Below are 18,969 nucleotides of genomic sequence, written 5' to 3'. Positions count from 1 at the left end.
ATGTAGATTTTTGACATCCAAATTTATTTCATTAGCAGAATTAAGTAAATTTGACAAATTCATTATAGATTTTTGTAAAGGTGTTGAAAATGTGTATGGTTCTTCAAAAATTACACCTAACATGCACATGCATTGTCATTTGTCACAGTGTGTTCATGACTATGGCCCTATTTATTCTTTTTGGCTTTTTAGCTTTGAGAGGTATAATGGCCATTTGGGAAATATGCCAAATAATAGTAGATCAATTGAAATGCAGTTAATGCGACGGTTTTTGAGAGATTCATTTGTTTATTCATTAGAGTTACCTTCTCTTTATTTTGACGAATTTAACAAACATTTCCCATGCATGACCCAGGATGTTTCAGATAAATCCATGTCTGATACAGAGATCTTAAAGGTTTTGTACATGTCAAAGAAAGGTGCAGATATATGTGGACAGGACTGGCAAATTAGCTCATTATTTAAATGTCACAAGTCTTCATGTCATATTCTTTGTTCAGTTGATTTTGATATGTTAAAGAAAACATATTGTCATATTTATTCAGACCTTCAGGATTTTATTGATTGCATGCCCAAGTCTTTTAGAAAATGTGGTTTTGTTTCTGTAGGTGGTGAGGTGTATGGATCTTATCAGTCCAGACATAAGCGCTCTTCATTTATTATGGCTTATTGGCATTCTGCTGATGGGAAAATCCTAAGTGATGTAGAATCAGGAGATATCCATCCAGGTGTAATACAGTATTTCATTCAGCATAACCTTATTGTTAGAGGTGAAAGTCGAGTACATTTGTTTGCCAAAGTCTTGTGGCTAATGCCACTTCCAAACGTGTATAGATTTCACTGTGGAAAACCTGTTGAGATCTGGCGACAAAATATTTATGACACATTTGGGCCATCTGCATTCATTCCCGTTCAGAGGATCAATTGTAAATATATTTGTGCAGATGGAAAGCTTTACAACAAGAATGTTACATATGTGTGCCCTATTGTCAAAGGTATAAACATATGATATTAAGAGTCTACATTGACTGGAATGTCCATTTAATTGTCAAGATTTGTGTGCAGTTGATAAATTCAGATGTAATTGGTATCTTAAACAATATGCCTTTGAAATGTTTAGATCTTTTTAGAGTTGATAAGGTCTTCTTTGAAGTATGTTTCGTCCTGCTCCAGTTGACTTAGTTCTTCTTGGAAGGATGTTTCGTCCTGTGCCAGTTGACTTAGTTCTTCTTGGAAGGATGTGTCGTCCTGTGCCAGTTGACTTAGTTCTTCTTGGAAGGATGTTTCGTCCTGTGCCAGTTGACTTAGTTCTTCTTGGAAGGATGTTTCGTCTTGTGCCAGTTGACTTAATTCTTCTTTGAAGGATGTTTCGTCTTGTGCCAGTTGACTTAGTTCTTCTTGGAAGGATGTATCGTCCTGCGCCAGTTGACTTGAGTGATTTTGGAAGGATGTTTAGTCCTGCACCTATTGATTTGGATCTTCTAGCATGTCTAGGAAGTGTGATTTTGTATTGTGCCCCTTTTCATACTAGGTCTAGTAAGAAGGATGTTTCAACCTGTGGTAGATGTTTTGAGCTTTATAGGGATGCGTTGCCTTTTGTCAATGGGCTTGTGTCTTCTTTTTTTTGGTCTTTGTTGTAAATAGTATTTTTCATTCAGTCTAACATGATATATAAGTACTTATAAAAATAAGTAAAAAGATTATGTTGGTAAATCTTATGTTGCAATGATGCTTGTATTTTTTTTTGTCAGAAGTCTTTGTTTTAGCAGTTTTTATTTTTGTTATGGCACAGAGAACATTTTTCAGGTAATTGTTATAATTTGAAAATTGTGTGATTGCTATTATGACTGCTGCATAAAGGTTACTGAAAAAGTTACAATTAATTTTTAATAAATATTATCAGAGAATAATGAATTCTTCTTGTAACATGAAATTGTTTAAAAATAATTGTTTATATTACTAAATTAGCCTATGTCACAATGATATTGTAAAAAAAAAAAAAGAACAATTCACTCCATATTACTGTTAAAATTTAAAAGCCAGATTATAGTTAGTGCAGTCATGCTTTTAACGGATGATTTTTTTTACACCCAGTGATAGAAAAATAATGTTTTTTCTATCACTAGGTATAAAAAAAAATAATATGTGAATTTGAGTTTAGGAAAGGAATACATTTAATAGCCATCTAAGTTGTATATATATAATCCTGGTTGGAGTTTAAACATTGTTTATACAGGAGAAACTGTCCATCCCAGTATTATACAGTACAAATATTGGGTAGCTATTGAATGTATTCCTTAAATAACTTGAACCTGTATAATATTTATTTGAAAGATCTACATATAGAATTTTACATTTAAGTAGAAGTATTTTTAAACATATTTTTTTTCTCAAATGTAATGTTGAACATGTGAAGTATTTGTTATAATGTATTAAATATTAAAAATACAATAAAATATTCCTGTGATTATCATTGTTTTATTTTTTATTATTAAAAAGGTACCTGGAGCACATAAACCATTTTTATACAAAGAAGAAAAAAAGGTGCAAAGTACTACAACCATATTTATGAAATATCAAAGGTTATTAGATAAACAAGGAAAAAGTTGAGATTTCGGTCCGCCTTCTATTTGACATTATCCGAAATAGTTCACATGTACCATGTGTACGCACCATCGTTTTTTGAAGGGGGGGCATTTTTTTACCTACATGGAAAAGTTGAAAGGCAAAAAAAAAAAAAAGAAACAGTTCCCAAACTCAAAAATCCTATATTTTTGCATTCACTACTGCATTTCCCTTATATTAACTTGGGGGGGGGGGGGGGGAGGGGGTCAATGAACATTTTCAATAATAAAGGTAATGTTCGGGAAAAAATAGGGATAATGCCCCCTGTTGCTAAGTGACTGCAGCAGGAAACCACATTGAACTATTATTTTCACCCGTATATTCATATACAATGTATATATATATATAGAGAGAGAGAGGGGGGTGGGTGGGGGGTTACCTCATTTGCCCGTGTGTATAATTATTTATTAAACTCGTATTAAATGTGCAACATCAAGTTTAATTATATTAAATTTTATTAAACTTCACATATAATTTCGATAATTAAACGCCATTATACTTTTAGGTATAATTTTTCATTAAATTCCTATTTTATGTTAAACTTCAAGTATAAAAAAAATTTAATCAAATTTAATTTAATTAAACGCTATATTTCGTGCAGTGGATGCCAGACTGCAGACTATACATGAAATTTATTCCAAAATTACTTTAATTCAACGTAAGACAGTATCAATAATGATGATATGTAGCCGTGGAATTAATCTGAGAATTGTTTACCGAGACTTGAATCTACATAGCCAAAGTGTTTGTGTTTACTAGTACATGTATTCATAATCGAAAGGTCGCTCTGATGTGACCCCTAATGGGATGTTAGATGTTTGAGAAGCGGTAGCGGATTTGGAACATTTAAATAAATTTTAATTAGATTGAAATGCATTTTCAAAATTCAAACATGAGATTTCTTCAGTTTGAAAGACAGGACGTGCATTTTTAAAACTTCTCTCTTGGTGGCATCCAATCGTTCTCTGGATGAAAACAATTATGTTGATGTTGAAAATTTAATTGTCTTTCATGCTCTATTGAATCTGAAATTAGGTAATTGTAAAGCCTACTATAGCAAACAACTAAAAAAATGACAAGTTAAATTCTTTAGATTAATGGATTTGGAGTAGTGTAGATCTACAGCTGGCTAGTCAGAGAAAAAAGGATGGCTGAGCAGAGACTTTGTATATGAATTGATATCAGAGAGCTCCAGATGTGTAGGCTCACTGCGGGTGTAACCTGTCAACGAGGGATGCTTACTTCTTCTAGGCAACGGATCCCACCTCTTGAACTTTCAGGAGTCAGTTTTTCTTCTTAAATCGATCATTGATCATTCTGTATTTTGATACAGATACTTCCGTTTAGAAATATTATGAACTACTTCTACGGGAAGACTGGCGAGTAAACAAGATTATCAAGCTTTATGAAATGTACTTTATTGACTTTTCAAACAAGTAAATGTTCGAATAAAGTAAATGGTATATGAGAATCGTTTAAAAGAAGTCTTGCACAATATGTCTATATAAGGACATATAATGTGTATTTGCCATATACTCTATATGCAATATTAATCTCAAATAAAACATGTGAAAAGGAAAGTTGTCTAATCAATCAATACTAGTATTTAAAAATTCAAATGTACACTAAAAGTCAGTGTAACTTAAGAAGTAATCAGTGTCATTTTCTTCAATATGTCGGTTAAACAATATACACCGATTTTTTTTTCTATCAATGTGCCTCTAAACACCTGTATTTTAATTTAATTCTTCTCAAACGCTCAAAATAATAATCGACAAATTGGATAAATTCAAATTTAAAAAGTATTTTCACAGTTAATAATACGTTCCCTAGGAACTGATCAAATTTTCAAAACTTATAAATAAGCATTAGTATATATTTTAAATTTTTGCTAATTGCCAAGATTTTTCATACCTCATTCTTCTGTGAATAATAATGTCGGTTGATTTTTAGAAGAGGATCACAATGCCGATTAAAATTAATATATATTTATCCATTTTTTTTTTCAAAATTAGTTTTACTACTTTAAGTGCCCCATTATTTTTTTTTTCAAAACTAAAAGTAAGTAATCCCTTATGATCGTTTGTAATAAATTATCAAAGACGGGGAAGAGAATTTACCCCTGGAAGCAGAGCTTTTATAATCTGTTTATTAGACAGAGAAGAAAAGAGAAGAAAACAAACGTTTCATTGTGGAGGTAATCCTATTGTTTCCATAAAAACGTTACAAAAAGTGTAAACCTTACAGATGTATTCAGTGTTTTTATAACAGCGTTTTTCAGGTATTACTTAACTTAATAAATGTCGTTTCTTAAGACTTTGGCAAGGAAAATCAAACTCGATCAAGAGATTTGCTGATGTTTTTGCAGTCTGTAATAACCTTCAACCTGCTGTATAATTAACCGTATCGTTCAACTTTCAAAAATAAACTAACAGTTGCTATAAATCGCGATCGCACGATGTACACGTAATAAGGACCAAATTCTCAGTTCTTTGAAGTTATTGTTCTAAGTATTGTCAATGCTTTGGTAAATACTTAAATAAGAATTCGATATAATCGTTATAATAGCCACTCTTCATACACAGCATATTGTCAATCTCTCACCAGGGGGCGTATTACGCCAACAGTATACAAACCATAGGAAGCGCTTTGCTGAAGTTACTGTTGTCGATAGGTAGCGCCTTGTGGAAATTTCCGGTTTTGGTTGCAGAAGGATAAGGTTACGTGCCATAAGCGATGTCGATAGGTAGCGCCTTATGGAAGTTTCCGGTTTTTTGGAGCCCATGCCATAAAGCGGTTAGCTAGCTAACCGCTTAAAAATGATGGGGATACAGCTATACTTTTTTAAACCAAACATTATTGATTATACGAAATGATTGCTTTTATTGCCAAATCTTTAAAACATGATCTATATCAGTATGCAAACTGAAAATTTTATAATATTATTAATAAATTTATTTTCCCATTTAAACACTTGAAAGTTGTCTAAATGAAGAGTTTGATATCTTTAAGAAACAATAAAATCGCAAAGTTTTGAATTCTGAGCGCAACTTCAAGAAAGTATTAAATATTTAAATTGGAAACTAAAGAAAAAATGATTTTTTTTAATATTAAGAAAAGGACATATTATGATGAAGAGGAACCATTTGGTCATTTTTTTTTTTGAAATCCTAACATGATCGATGAGTTTCATACCAGTATCCTTTATTCCATCTCCGGAAAAATTAAAACAGAAAGACACGGAGAAACACGGATTGAAATCACGACCGTCACTGCAAGAAATACCACTAGCGTTTAGAGGGATGCGGTCTGGGTTGGTTGTTATATCACAGTTGATATCAATGATATTTCTGGATCGTAGAATCAAAGCTGTATCCGATTTGTATGCCCCGACAGCAAAATCTAAAAAGGAGAAAAAAACTGTTGATAAATGTGTTAAAATGCTTAAAAGAGAATTTTATGGTGACATATTTTAAAAAATGTAAAGTAAACCTATGGCTAACATGAAAGATATAAAATTTTATGTGTAGATGTATTTACTAATAATTTTTGTTTTTTAAAAATTTGTTCCTATACAAATCAAGCGGGAAAAAGGCTAACAATGTTCTTGGATCCAACAAAACACATGTTGCCCTTGAACTCAACAAAGTGTGTTGACCACGAAATCACCAACATATGCTTAGCACTTGATCAGTACTACGTTTACTTAAATCAATCCGTTTTATGTATATCTTCTTTAATTCTTTACCATTATACATATTGTCATCTACATCCATTGCTGATCTTGATATATACCATCCGAATCCCTGAAGTCCTGGCTTTACACGGGATCCCGTTATTTTCTGTGAATACTTGTCTTCTAATCTAGTCTTCCCTCCATTGAAGATATAGACAGCCCCCTCAATATTCTCAAAAGGTGCTCCTATTGCTATATCTAAAAGAACAATTCCAAAAAAAAACCATAGCCTTCTATGCCTAATGTAGCCAAAGTATTTCAATTCAAAACAAATATTTTGTTTTTCATGCGCAACAAGCAACATTGTAAAATATATCCAGAAGACAAAAACATATTCAAGGAAAGAAAGAGTTTCAGTATGCCTAGTGGCCATTTCCTTTCCCAATATGGTGCAGTTCAATGTATACATTATGTAGAAGGAAGGAGAAAACCTTTTTTAAGACAAAACTTAACCTGATCACAAACCATTATATCCGTCTTTATTTATGTCACCAATATTGGCAATAGCAGTCCCGAATCTTGAGAAAGGAGAAAATGAACCGTGTAGTATTTGTGGCATATCATCAATTATCTGAAAAATAACAACAAAGAAATTTCCACTAATATTCTACAAAAAGATGTATTAAAAATGAAAAGGATTTATTATTATTTTATTTTTCCTTTATTGGAAAAATGCCATCATTTTAATTTCTTGCTCGTAGGACACGCCCTAAGATACAAAGAGTTTAAGTATTAGCATAAAATATTGTTACAATGTACATGTATGAGAGAAAGAAACGAAATCCGAAAAAAAAATTTATATAATTTTTGCTCATTAAACGAGATTTGTCTTACAGCTGAGGTTCCTGTGCCGTAATATATATAAACGGATCCGATGTCATTGAGAACTTTGTTTCCTTGATCATCCATAGAAAACCAATTTGGTGCCGCGACCAGGATCTCATCGTTTTTATCGCCATTAACATCAGCAATACACAGTGTCTGACCAAATCCTCCTCCAACCTTATTTTATACAATTATCATATGAGGGTTGTTACTATTAAATGTTCGTTTCGGTTCACAGAATATCATATTATGATATTTATAGCAATTGTATTTCGATTCGATTCAACAAAAATATAAATTCTAACCTGGTTTCCTTCGATCTGTTTGACTTGAACTGGAGGTGCACCAAGTATAAATACAGAGAACTGCAATGTGATGAGATAGAGTATTTATTAAGCAGTCGTTTACGTAGACACAATCTAATACTAAGGGAAAACATGCTATTGTTATAAATGAATTAATGACATTTTGTTTTGTCAAAAGAATTAACATAATGCATATAATAGATTAAGTCTTTGCTATTCATTTCTACCACCTACAGCGCCGATATTTCCGTTCTTATTGCTGAATCCAGGGGCGCCCACCACGAAATGAAACGGGTTTTGTCCCAATTGTCCTGTCGCAATGCTATAGCCTGTGAGGGTATTACATGTAATTGAAAAGATATATAAAAATTTCAAATATATCAATCTTTTTTGTTTGTTGTTATACATGAATATGCAAGAATACATTGGGGAAAACATATACTAGTAAAACCAAAAATTTAAATCATATTTTAAAATCTTTGATGTAGTGATTAGAAATATTTTTATCACAGAGATAATTATGCTCTTAGTAGAAATTGATATATTTTTTTTCTCATCCAAATAATTCAATTTAAAGGTCAAAGAACGTTTCGTAAGAAATTTTACATCCAAATAAATAGATATATTTTTTTTATTTTCATTTTTCAGTCAAAGCAATTCAGTTGTAAGAGCGCTTAAAACTATTATTTTAATTTTGTTTGTTATATATATATTTTACATACCGAATAATGACCCAGTTAAGTAGGTATTCTTTATAACCTCTGACCTCTCTACTTCCAGTTTCAATGACGTCACGCTTTTCAGTGTGCCATCATTTTTTCCCACAATGCCTCCTATATTGCAATAACGCTAAACTTAGTTTGTTCTGCATGAAAGAATAGCTCTTGAATTGGAACCAAAGAAAAACTATTGACGTACGAAAGTTACCAGGAAAGAAGGAAAAATATTTGATTTTTATTATGAAAGAGGAATTACACAATCATTATGTTCAGCTTCACCTGTTGAACTCCTTCCGACATTGGGAGCGCCATAAAACGTTTCAAAAACAGGAGTCTGAAAATTCATCAAAATGATTGAATTTTTCTTAAGATCAATATTTAATTTTAAGATTCATAAAAGCCATTAGGTACTAACGATATGTTATTTTCCATCTTTATTAAAGCGGCGGCTTAAACCTATATAATCATTATGTTTGTGTCACTTCTATTTTGACAGATACTGTATACAGGGTTATTTTCGCCCCGTCTAATTTTCGCCCTTTCACACTTGCAAACAATTTTGCCCCGTTTAAATTCGCCCAGTCATAGTTTTGTTTAAGAAATTGTACTGCATTCTTTGATTTCGCCCCGTTTTAAATTTGCCCAAATGAGGATAGGGCGAAAGGGGCGAAAATAAAACGGGACTGAAAATTTCCCTGTATACAGTATTCGCTGAAGAGTTCCAATTTTTCAGGCCTCGTTATGTAGTAAATGTTGACATTACTTTCATCAAATTTGGAATAAACTAAATTTTACCAAAGAAAAGGGACATTTTATTAAAAAGAAAACTCAATATCTATAATATTATATTATTATAATTATATACATGTATCAAGGCCAAAATAAAATAGCTTATTCACTTGACTTGTTTATTATTTAATTTTCCTTTAATTTATATTAACTCATATTTTAATTATTATTATTATTATCATTATCATTATTATTATTTTTATACATTTTATCGATATTTTGGGGGTTTAGTTTTACATGACTTTTTAAAAATAAAATTCCACCAGTATCATTTCACAACCTCAGTTCATACACTTAAACATCAATGTCTTAGTTGTAAGCTGAAATTTATTTATTTGATTAATTTATTACATGTACTTATATTTATTGATGTTATTTATATTATTTTTTGTAACTAACCTTGATATCGGAAAGTGAAAATCCAATTAGCGGTGCCTTGTAAAAGTCAAGAACATCAGGGGGAATTCGAAACTTGCTTACTTCCGGTTTATTCACCAGGTCTGACCTGTTTTTCAGAAGGAAACAATTTCCGGTCACTTGATAGTAGTCATCCACATTATCATTTGGATTGAAGAACCGCAAATTCTTCCAGTTTGGTGCACAGATCTGAAACAATTAATAAAAACTTTTGGTATAGAGTAAAACTTTATCAAATTATTTTGTTTTCATTGGAGAATATGATGTATTACGGTTTTTATCGTATGTTTAAGGTTAATTGATCTTATTAGAGAGTTAACTCTAAAAGGAATAAATGACGAATAAAACTTTTTATAAAATTTTAACATAAAAAGGCTATTTGTCTAAAAATTGTGCAGGGCAAACTCTCAAAAGAAGAGTTGGATTTCGTTTTTAAAAACCCGAAGGATTTAAAAAAAAAATATGAGAGTATAAGATGTGAGTATAAGAAATGGATGTTAAACCTTTTAAAAATACCTTGATGGCTTTCATCTTGTCCTCGGGTACAAGAATAGTTGCCCCTAAAAGTTGTTCCTTTTGTTCAAATACGTTCTGCGATTCATTTGCATGATTTTCTGTAACGAAATATTTGACAGAGAAAAAGAGGGAAAAGGAAACCCCTTTGTATACAGTATAACTTGCACACATGTAACGTTTAAGTATAATTTTTAAGTATTCAATCATTTTTGGTATACTAAATGATAGTCCATTATTTATACACTGAATTCACGACGGATTTTTCCGTTATTTCCCGATCATGACAAGAAGCACACGGCAAGTGTAACCAGTCAGGAGGGGATGCTCACTAATCCATGGCAGCTGATCCCACCTCTGATGATTTGGAGGTCCGTGTTTCCTCTGCTCGTATTTTGTATTGTTTTTTTTTTTTGGACTTTTGATCTTGAATACTTTTCGTTATCCCCATACGTTTCATTCAAAGAAAAAGAAATATGAAAGAAGAAATTCACCTTACCAAAATTTCTGTTGAGTTTTTAAATAACTCACCTCCTGTCCTCAAACTTGGTAAAACTATGCAACTGGACTGGGAATGGAAATCAATAGGGCATGCGTAAACATTGCCAGGATATGGAATTTCCGGTCTGTCGGTGAAATTATCTTTTGTAGCACCAACAAGTAGCCTAGAGAGAAAAAAATTAAAAATCTTGTTCTTTTTTTTTTACTTACAGTATAGTCAAAATTAATATATAAATAATGCATGTAGTTGAGTGTAACATTGAAAATTTTCACCCCAAGAAAACCATTGTCAACCGAGGCGCAGCCGAGGTTGACAATGGTTTTCGAGTTGAGTGTAACATTGAAAATTTTCACCCCAAGAAAACCATTGTCAACCGAGGCGCAGCCGAGGTTGACAATGGTTTTCGAGGGGTGAAAATTTTCAATGTTACACTCAACTACATGCAATATTTATTATATTATACTGAATGTTTTATACAAATACATATTACAGTGAACCGTGCGCGCATAAATTCCGCGCAGTCGCTATTTTTTGTAATACCACCCGTCGTCAAGCAATGTGGACTGTTGCTACGCAGGAGGGCGTGGCTTCATTATTCAGCGGGTAGTAGTGTTTTTTATCAAGTTTTTCTCGACAAATCAGATTCAAGTAATTTACATGAAAGTATAATATTGATACATATCAAATCCTTTATGGCCAGAAACATGCACGCCAACGATAAAAGGAATAATAGAATCATTTAGTGACAGGTTAATTATCGATATCTTTTAATTTAGCTTTATATTCATTGTCAAATAATATAAATACAATAAAATAAAATTTGCAACCTAAACGTGAATAATCATGTAGGTTTGTATCATGTACAAAGTTTTTTTTTTAATTACCAATAAAAGTTGCAAAATAATTTTAAATTGAAAATCTGACATACAACTACAATATATACGTAGGAATGGGAAGCGCCCATGGCAATTTTTAGTGTTCCAATAGCTCTATTCTTAGCGTAAACGTTTATTATGCGTTGCTAACTTCTGTGGTTTATTTCGTGATTATGAATGAACAGATATGTTTCTTTGGAAAATAAATTTTTCAAGAATCTACAAAATCATAATCAGAAATCATTGATTGTGATTTAGTTTGAATCTAACTAACCAGTAACGTAAATTTTGGCGATAATAGTAATGCCAGACTTAAATTTTACTTCAATTATTTAGATTAGACTTCATTTTATTTTATTGTTTTCTAGTGTTTCTTTTATATCTATAAATTAAACCTTGATAATTACTGTAAAAATTCCTATAATAAGGGCCCTGGGGACTGAAACCTTTGGAGTTATATCATATGATGGCAAAGGTGTAATCTCTCCAGGATCCTAATTTCTTTAAATCTTCGTTTTGAACAGTCTTACTTTTCTCTTTAACCTCATAACAATGCATATCTTACCTATGTAGGTAGGGACTGACCCAATCACAAGGCAGGATGTGTATTGATGAGGAACATAAATTATTTTTTTTTCTTCTTTCTCAATTTGGTTTAGCTATATCTGTGTGAATTTTTAATTTTCTAAACTTTCAAATTTATTTATTTATTTTTCATAAATTAATAATACAGTTAGTTATTTTTAATCTGACTCTATGGGTTAAACGTAGCGCTTGATTTATATTACTGTCATATGACTTTTATTTATTTATTTTATAATATTCACATTCTTTTTATTTTTGTTCTTCTTAATGCAATCATATTGCTTTCCAAGTTTGTCTTTTTTTCCTTTAACTAATTCTAAAAAAAAATTATCAGTTCTTAAAATTTGTTTAATTCTTAAAATTCGTTTTATCTGCCATATGTATGTGTATATATGTACATGTGTTTTTGCATGTTAATTCATGTTGAAAATGTTTTCTTGTGATATTTTAACTGTGATAGTCGGTTTGAGAGCTCTACAGAGCTCATGTTTCTTGTTATGCAATGTATACAATGCCGACTTTAAATAAAATTTACTTACTTACTTACTTACTTACTTACTTAAAACACTTACTTTTAAATAAGGTTTCCTTATATAAAGTTTACAACGACGTATACGTGGCAAAATGTTGCAATGCAGAAAATGAAAAAAAGAAAGAAAGAGAGGGTAAGAGAGAGAGAGAGAGAGAGAGAGAGAGTGAGAGAGGCTTAAGAGAAGATATACCGGAAGAGGGAGATATAGGTTAGGGAAACTTTCTGCCCTATTCCTATAATTCCTTGACTTCTTACTCCTTGTTGGAGTGGGGAGAAGATAACTCTCGCATACTTCAATCTGAAGATTGAGTGAGAGTTAAAGTATGAGAGAGGGGGGGGGGAGAGTGTGTGGGGGGGGGGGGAAAGAGTATGTGGGTAGAGTGAGAAAGTGGAAGGAGAGAGTGTGTTTTGAGAGTGAAAGAGTGTGGGGAGAGTGAGAGAGTAGAGAAAGGGTGTATGGGGAGAGATTGTGTTTGGGGTTGGGATGGGAATGATCAAAATCTGGAATAGGAGTGGGGAGCGATGGGGGTTGAACCGGAGACCCCAAGCACAAAAACAGTTCATCATACACCTCTAGGCTATACATACAGAATTAAAGAAATTGTACACAGTAAATCTCTATGACCTAAAGAGGATATCTTTCGATTTTGAGGTCAAAAGATCAAGGTCATAAATTGAAGAGGTCTGTTTGTCTTAAAAGCTTCTTGAGATATCGCTCGGAAATATAAGTTAAAACAGGCAGAACATTTTAATTTATTGCCTTGACCTTTGACCTTTTGACCTCAAAATCAATAGGGATTTACCTTAGGCCACGGAGAGTTATTGTGTAACATTTCATTGCAAAAACTCAAAGGCTTCTCGAGATACATGTACCTATAGCGTAGAAACGAAAGCGTTACGCACAGAATGCATCCGCTCATGACATTTTTTTAAATGTGAATTTTATGTCTAGAGCAGCATAGAAACAGAATCATCCTAATTAAACAGTGTCCTTAACATGTGTTTAATAGAGGATGTGTACGTAAAAAACGAAATTCTCTTGTAGCTACTCCGTATATTAATAGAAAACGCGGAACCACTTCAGAAATGCTTTGAACAGGCAGACTCATTTTTGTCTAACCTTGACATAAGAATGTGTGAAAACATCTGTGCAGCTTCAAATTGAAATTCTGCAAGGTTAAACTCTTCTGCTGCACGGGTTTTGCCGTGTAATCTGAGCGATAAAAATGTGATAGCATTCCGCGATAAGAAATAATCTGACTCCCGAATAGTTCAGTGTAGTATATGCCACTTATCTGATAGTCAAGAACGAGGGGGTAATTATGAGATTAGTTGACAGGCAGGATGCTGCTGGGGGAATTTTATTTCCGTTTTTATTTTCACTTTTCTGACAGTTCTCTCTGTCTCTCCCTCTCTCTCTCTCACTGTATGTGTACATGTACCTGTACCTTCTCTCTATCCTCCTCTCTCTCTCTGTCCCTCGCTTCGCACTCTCTTTCTTAGTCACTCTTTTGAATAAATAGCAGGCAGCATATCGACTTCTTTTTAAAAAAAATTAAAGGCATTAAATATTATCTACGCTTAAACGATAAATTTATAGAAACCTTGCAATACTAACTGATTACTCCTAATGGACCATTACTTTAGGGAATTCTAGGAGATATGTGAAAATTGGCACGAAATTACCCCATTACTTTGTATTTGTTTAAAAGGCTTAGCTTCTAAATCTACCAGGGTTTTATAAATTTGAATCTAAATTTCATTTAGCTTCAATTGCTTGTTTGTCTACAGAATAAATGATTTTGACCATTTTCCCACCATTCTAATTAATTCGTTTATCCTATTAGATTGTTATAAATAAAATAGAGACAGATACGTTCCGCTTGCTGATAACATCTATTTCTGTATGTAAATGTCTCTGAGTATAAACATCGGAAGAAGTTCTATAGAATGCTCTGTTCTAAAACTCTACTTTTTTTCACATACTGCATGTCTAAATGCTGTATAGCTTTTGAACGTGGAAAAATTAGCTACGATCGTTATAACAAGGAACTTACTACTCTAGGTATTCAAACTAAATGTCCTTCTTTTTGGCATATTAATGAATATTTCGTATTGTTTAACGAATTTTTGAGAATATTCACTGTTCGTATTCTGCCCATTTTTCACATGAGCATTGATTTGAAATAAGACATGTTTGTGCTGATTCAGTGATACTCTCACCAAAAGGAAAAGAAAACGATCTGCGAAGCCATGTATTGGAACATAGCAGGTTGTTTTTCTTACCATTTTTTAGAATCCACAACAATTTCAGCCGTAGCACCGAAATAAGATCCAGGTTTTCCATAGAAAATCAAAGGGCGCTCTATATCTACATTATAACATGTAACAACACTGAGCAAAGTCGTAAGTACTATAAACCACACAAATACACTACTCCAAAAACACAGTTTTCGGAAATTAGTGTACATAATCCAATTCATCTTGAAATTCCGTAGATTTTGGCGAGTGATGACCTCTCCAAGATAACGTTTAGATAAAATTCGACTAAGAATCAGAAAAATCTAGCCGCTTTTGAATTTGACTTTTTGGAATGAACACATCTTTGATCTTCCTACACGTAGTGTTTCCTACACGTAGTGTAAAGCATGAGAGCTAATTTCATCTGTGGTAAGGGGGGCACTCTTTACATTGAGAAAATTGCTTTTGAGTTGAATGTTGATTATTGTGTGTTGTTGACGTATTAGGTTTCTCATAAGTAGACACATATATTCCTTAGGAATGATACCGTGGAAGTCCTAAGTAGTTCTACATGTACTCGTTGCGAAACACAGCTAGAAAATCTAGAAACAATCACGCATTGTTCATATTGTTATAAAAATTTTGTGAAATAATCTCTTCACAAATGAGTAAGCGAGGATATAGAACAGGGGCGGATCCAGCAATTTTTGAAAGGGGGGGGGTCCAGGGTTATGCCGCTCTTACCCCCCCCCATACATATTCTCAAGCAAAGATTCACAGACGTGTATGGAAAGATCTAAGATTGTGGTAAATACTATCTTTGTTTTATGTCCTTTTAAAAAAAGCCTACCCCCATTCGGAACAAAACAAAATCAAAAAAAAAAAAAAAATCAAAAACTACGGAAGCCTTAAAATTGAATGGATTCGTATCACTTCCGAAGATTATAAAGAATTTTCTTTAAGAATTTGAAAAATCTTTTCGGGGTGGGGTGCGGGTGGGTTTTAAAACAAAGAGTTACATGTTAGTTCGTTCAATTGATCAAGATATTATAAAAACGGTATATATACAGCCAACACAGCCAAAGATCGCGGGAATCTAATATCAAATTAATCCTCGCATGTTACATATCATATACAAGATATATATAAAAAATGTAGAATATTTTCTACCATTCTCTCATACAAAATATAATAGAGGAGGTGATTGGAGGAAACTATTACTAAATGTGTGAGAATCTATCTATTCAATCAATAAATAAGACGTACAAACATATAATCTCGGAAAAAGTTTTATCCTCTCTCTCTCTCTCTCCACTTGGCAAAAAATAAAGGGAGGGTTCCAACCCCCGGAACCCCCCCTCTGGATCCGCCAATGTAGAAACGCAGTCGTACGTGTGCTTGTTCATGTTGTTTGTGGGTGTGTTTTGTTCCGTGCGGAACGGAAATGATGTCATTTGCATCGGAGTCGAAATCGATTGCTTTGGATCTCTTGATTTATAGATGTGATCTTTGTAATAGATGCCCCGCTTTGTGGTGTCCTTAAAAATATTTTATTTACAACCACTGAGTACATGTACATGTATCAACTCCCTTAAATCTAATGTTGTTTATCAATAAGTGAAGGCTAAGCAAATTTCGTGAGCAGTGGGTGTGGAATCAATAAGGTACCGGTACAATTATTGACATAATAATACATTATTTAATTTCTTAATCCTTCTTAAATGATTTTTATGTACCTGTTAGATACAATATTTAAACAATAAAATACCACCCCTGATCAGCTGTTCGATGTTATTTTACACACTTGGCAGAATTTCACCATAGAGTATATACAAAACCTTTATAAATCCATCCCAAAACGCATCATGGCATGTATACGATCCAAGGGACATTTAACAAAGTACTAAAGGTAAGCGTTTGTTTTGTTTTTGTTGTATTTGGGTGACTTTTATGTTGCAAGCGCGATAACTCTCAAATCACGTCCGCCATTTTTCCGCGAATACTTATGGCACGACGCTGTAGACAGCTAGACAGACGGACAAAAACTATGTACCCCCAAAACTTCGTTTACGGGGGCATAAAAACCTGCTCATCCACGATGAGTAATACACTGCTATTCTTCAATAACATGAATCGTATTTTTTAAGCGGGTAATTTTTTTCTGCAATAGCTGCAACGTTTAAAACCTTCTCATCCACGATGAGTAAAACACTACTATTCGGCAGTTACATGTATTTTTTTCCCCCTTATTTCAACATATGTCCCTTCCGCCGCATGCCAGATAAAAATCAGCTTTCACAGCAGAACTCCAGTTACGTCCGTTGCTTCCTACATCGATAAGAAACATATCGCCTTAATTTAAGGACATCCGCTCCACAGGCTTCACAAGCAGGATCAATAACTCCTTAAATCATTATTTTCAATTGAAAACGTTATCTCAAAAAGGAAGTTTCAAATTGAAAACCTTTCGTGCAGCGATTTTCATTTCATGCAACTTAATATCATTCAAGATTTTTAAAGAAGTATACAGTAAAAAGCCGTCAAAATGATAACAAGAGGCCCATGGGCCACATCACTCACCTAAGCACTGTAGCTTGGAAAAAAGCAGATATCAGTTTATTATTGAAAAGTTTAAAACCAAAAGTGGTTCCAACTAATCCTTAAAGGGAAGAGGGTATGATATGAACAAACTTGAATCTACACTAAGTAAGGATGCTTGCATATTTCTGTGTAGGTCTCACTATATATGCTTGTAAAATGACTTTAGTGTTAAGTAGTTTGATCAAGAGTTATGTTATGTAGATGAACTATTATGTTTATTTAGGATTAATGACATCATGAGCCATCATTCAGTATATATACACTTTGTACATGTGTACTTTATAACTGTTGTTTATTATTGTACTTTGTTCTTTGCAGATATCACTGCTGCCGTTTTGGTTTAATAACATTACAATAAAGTGTTGAACCTTCTAAAAGTCTTGTCACTTGGCTACAAAAGGTAAACATAATGCATCCATCCTCAATGCTTATTTTTTAGAAAAAATCAAGGAAGCAACTAAAATCAATGCAGTTAAACTTCGAATTAGATTAGTTTACATGACTATTAAAAATTTTTATTTTCAAGCTTCTGAATAAAACTCTTATAAATCTAATCAGCTGTCCTAAACAACTGTATTTTTTGTTTTATCTAATTCGAACATCTAAATTAGGTTTAAAAAATCTGAAAAGTTTAATAATATCACTTATCATATAAAACTGAGTCAAAAATATCTTTTTATACCAGACATCTCTTTATTATATTTTTACAGGCAATTTAAACCCTTTTCAATCCTATCCATGAATAAAAAAAATGAAATACATTTAAAAGTGTAAATCCATGATTATACTGAAACCAATAACTGGATATTCAAATACACTATTAAACTAGAGGTACTGTGAGCAATGAGCTCACTAAATGATAACCCCCGCCTCCCATATGAATATAATGGCAGTGTCCATGTTTTGCTCTGGAAAATCCAAAATATATGTCAGATCAAAAACTAAAATAAGAGGTGCACAATGGCAATATGTAATGAAGATTCTCTGAAAGTTTCATTAAATTTCCTTCAGTGGTATGAGAGGAGTTGCGGATAAGAGATGGGTACCCCAAAGCGTAAAAGACGGACGGACGGAAATACAGATTACTATATACCCTCCCACTTTTCAAGCGGGGGGTATAATGAAAAGAGGAACGCTAACAGTCAAACACCATGCAGCTGTGCATGATATGGAAGATATGGGGTCAAATACCAAGTACGCAAATAATTTTTTCATCAGACACCGACATGGAAAATAAAAACTTGAAAATATTTCCGCGAATTAAACTGATAATTGTTGCTAATTACATTTAACATCCTGTGGAACAGTTAAGATTGCCTACGGTCGCGGAGTTGCACATTCTTCCCCTCAGACCTTAGACAATGGCCCGGACATCCGTCAACATGCTTTTCTTATTTTGTCGACTTTTTAAAAATATGTAATTTAAACTTTCTTTGCAAAAAGGATTAAATGATTTAAGGTATTTTTCATTTTTTTTGCCTGTATGTTTGATTCAATTTAATGTTGTTTTTTTTTTAAAATTATTTGCTTATTTTTGTGTTTATAAGGATTTTACCCTCTTACTGTAATTTTGAACAAAGTACTGACAAGAGCATTTTCATACAAACATTGTCTCAATGCTTAGGTTTCATCTTGCAGTGCCAAATTTAATACACTATACATAAATTTAATTTGACTATATACTGCAAAACAAAGCGGAAACTA

General features: G+C 32.8%; 1 protein-coding gene across 1 annotated transcript; it reads right to left on the bottom strand.

Moving 5' to 3' along the window:
* Positions 1 to 1,116: 1,116 nt before the first annotated feature.
* Positions 1,117 to 15,153, bottom strand: LOC134238695 (integrin alpha-4-like). Its single transcript, XM_062720813.1, has 13 exons — positions 14,710 to 15,153; positions 10,461 to 10,594; positions 9,933 to 10,030; positions 9,399 to 9,605; positions 8,490 to 8,544; positions 8,214 to 8,324; positions 7,726 to 7,820; positions 7,492 to 7,551; positions 7,196 to 7,363; positions 6,827 to 6,932; positions 6,374 to 6,559; positions 5,801 to 6,027; positions 1,117 to 1,416 (listed from the first exon to the last, which is right to left on the bottom strand). Exons 1-13 carry the CDS (start codon positions 14,904 to 14,906, stop codon positions 1,117 to 1,119), a joined length of 1,944 nt encoding a protein of 647 aa, XP_062576797.1. The 5' UTR covers positions 14,907 to 15,153.
* Between the last annotated feature and the right edge of the window lie 3,816 nt (positions 15,154 to 18,969).

This window comes from Saccostrea cucullata, unplaced genomic scaffold, assembly GCF_032062105.1.
Source record: "Saccostrea cucullata isolate Sc308-1 unplaced genomic scaffold, CSIRO_AGI_Scuc_v1 ctg3157, whole genome shotgun sequence".
In the NCBI taxonomy this organism is placed as follows: Eukaryota; Metazoa; Mollusca; class Bivalvia; order Ostreida; family Ostreidae; genus Saccostrea; species Saccostrea cuccullata.
This window is presented reverse-complemented; position numbering and strand designations above follow the sequence as displayed.

Bases quoted from the DNA above. Each gene is read 5' to 3' on its own strand.
- LOC134238695 (XM_062720813.1), bottom strand. From the start codon at position 14,906: ATGAATTGGATTATGTACACTAATTTCCGAAAACTGTGTTTTTGGAGT. The intron at 7,364-7,491 runs GTTAGAATTTAT...GTATAAAATAAG, and splicing joins AACAGATCGAAGGAAACCAG to GTTGGAGGAGGATTTGGTCA. The intron at 6,933-7,195 runs GTAAGACAAATC...GTTATTTTTCAG, and splicing joins ACGGCACAGGAACCTCAGCT to ATAATTGATGATATGCCACA.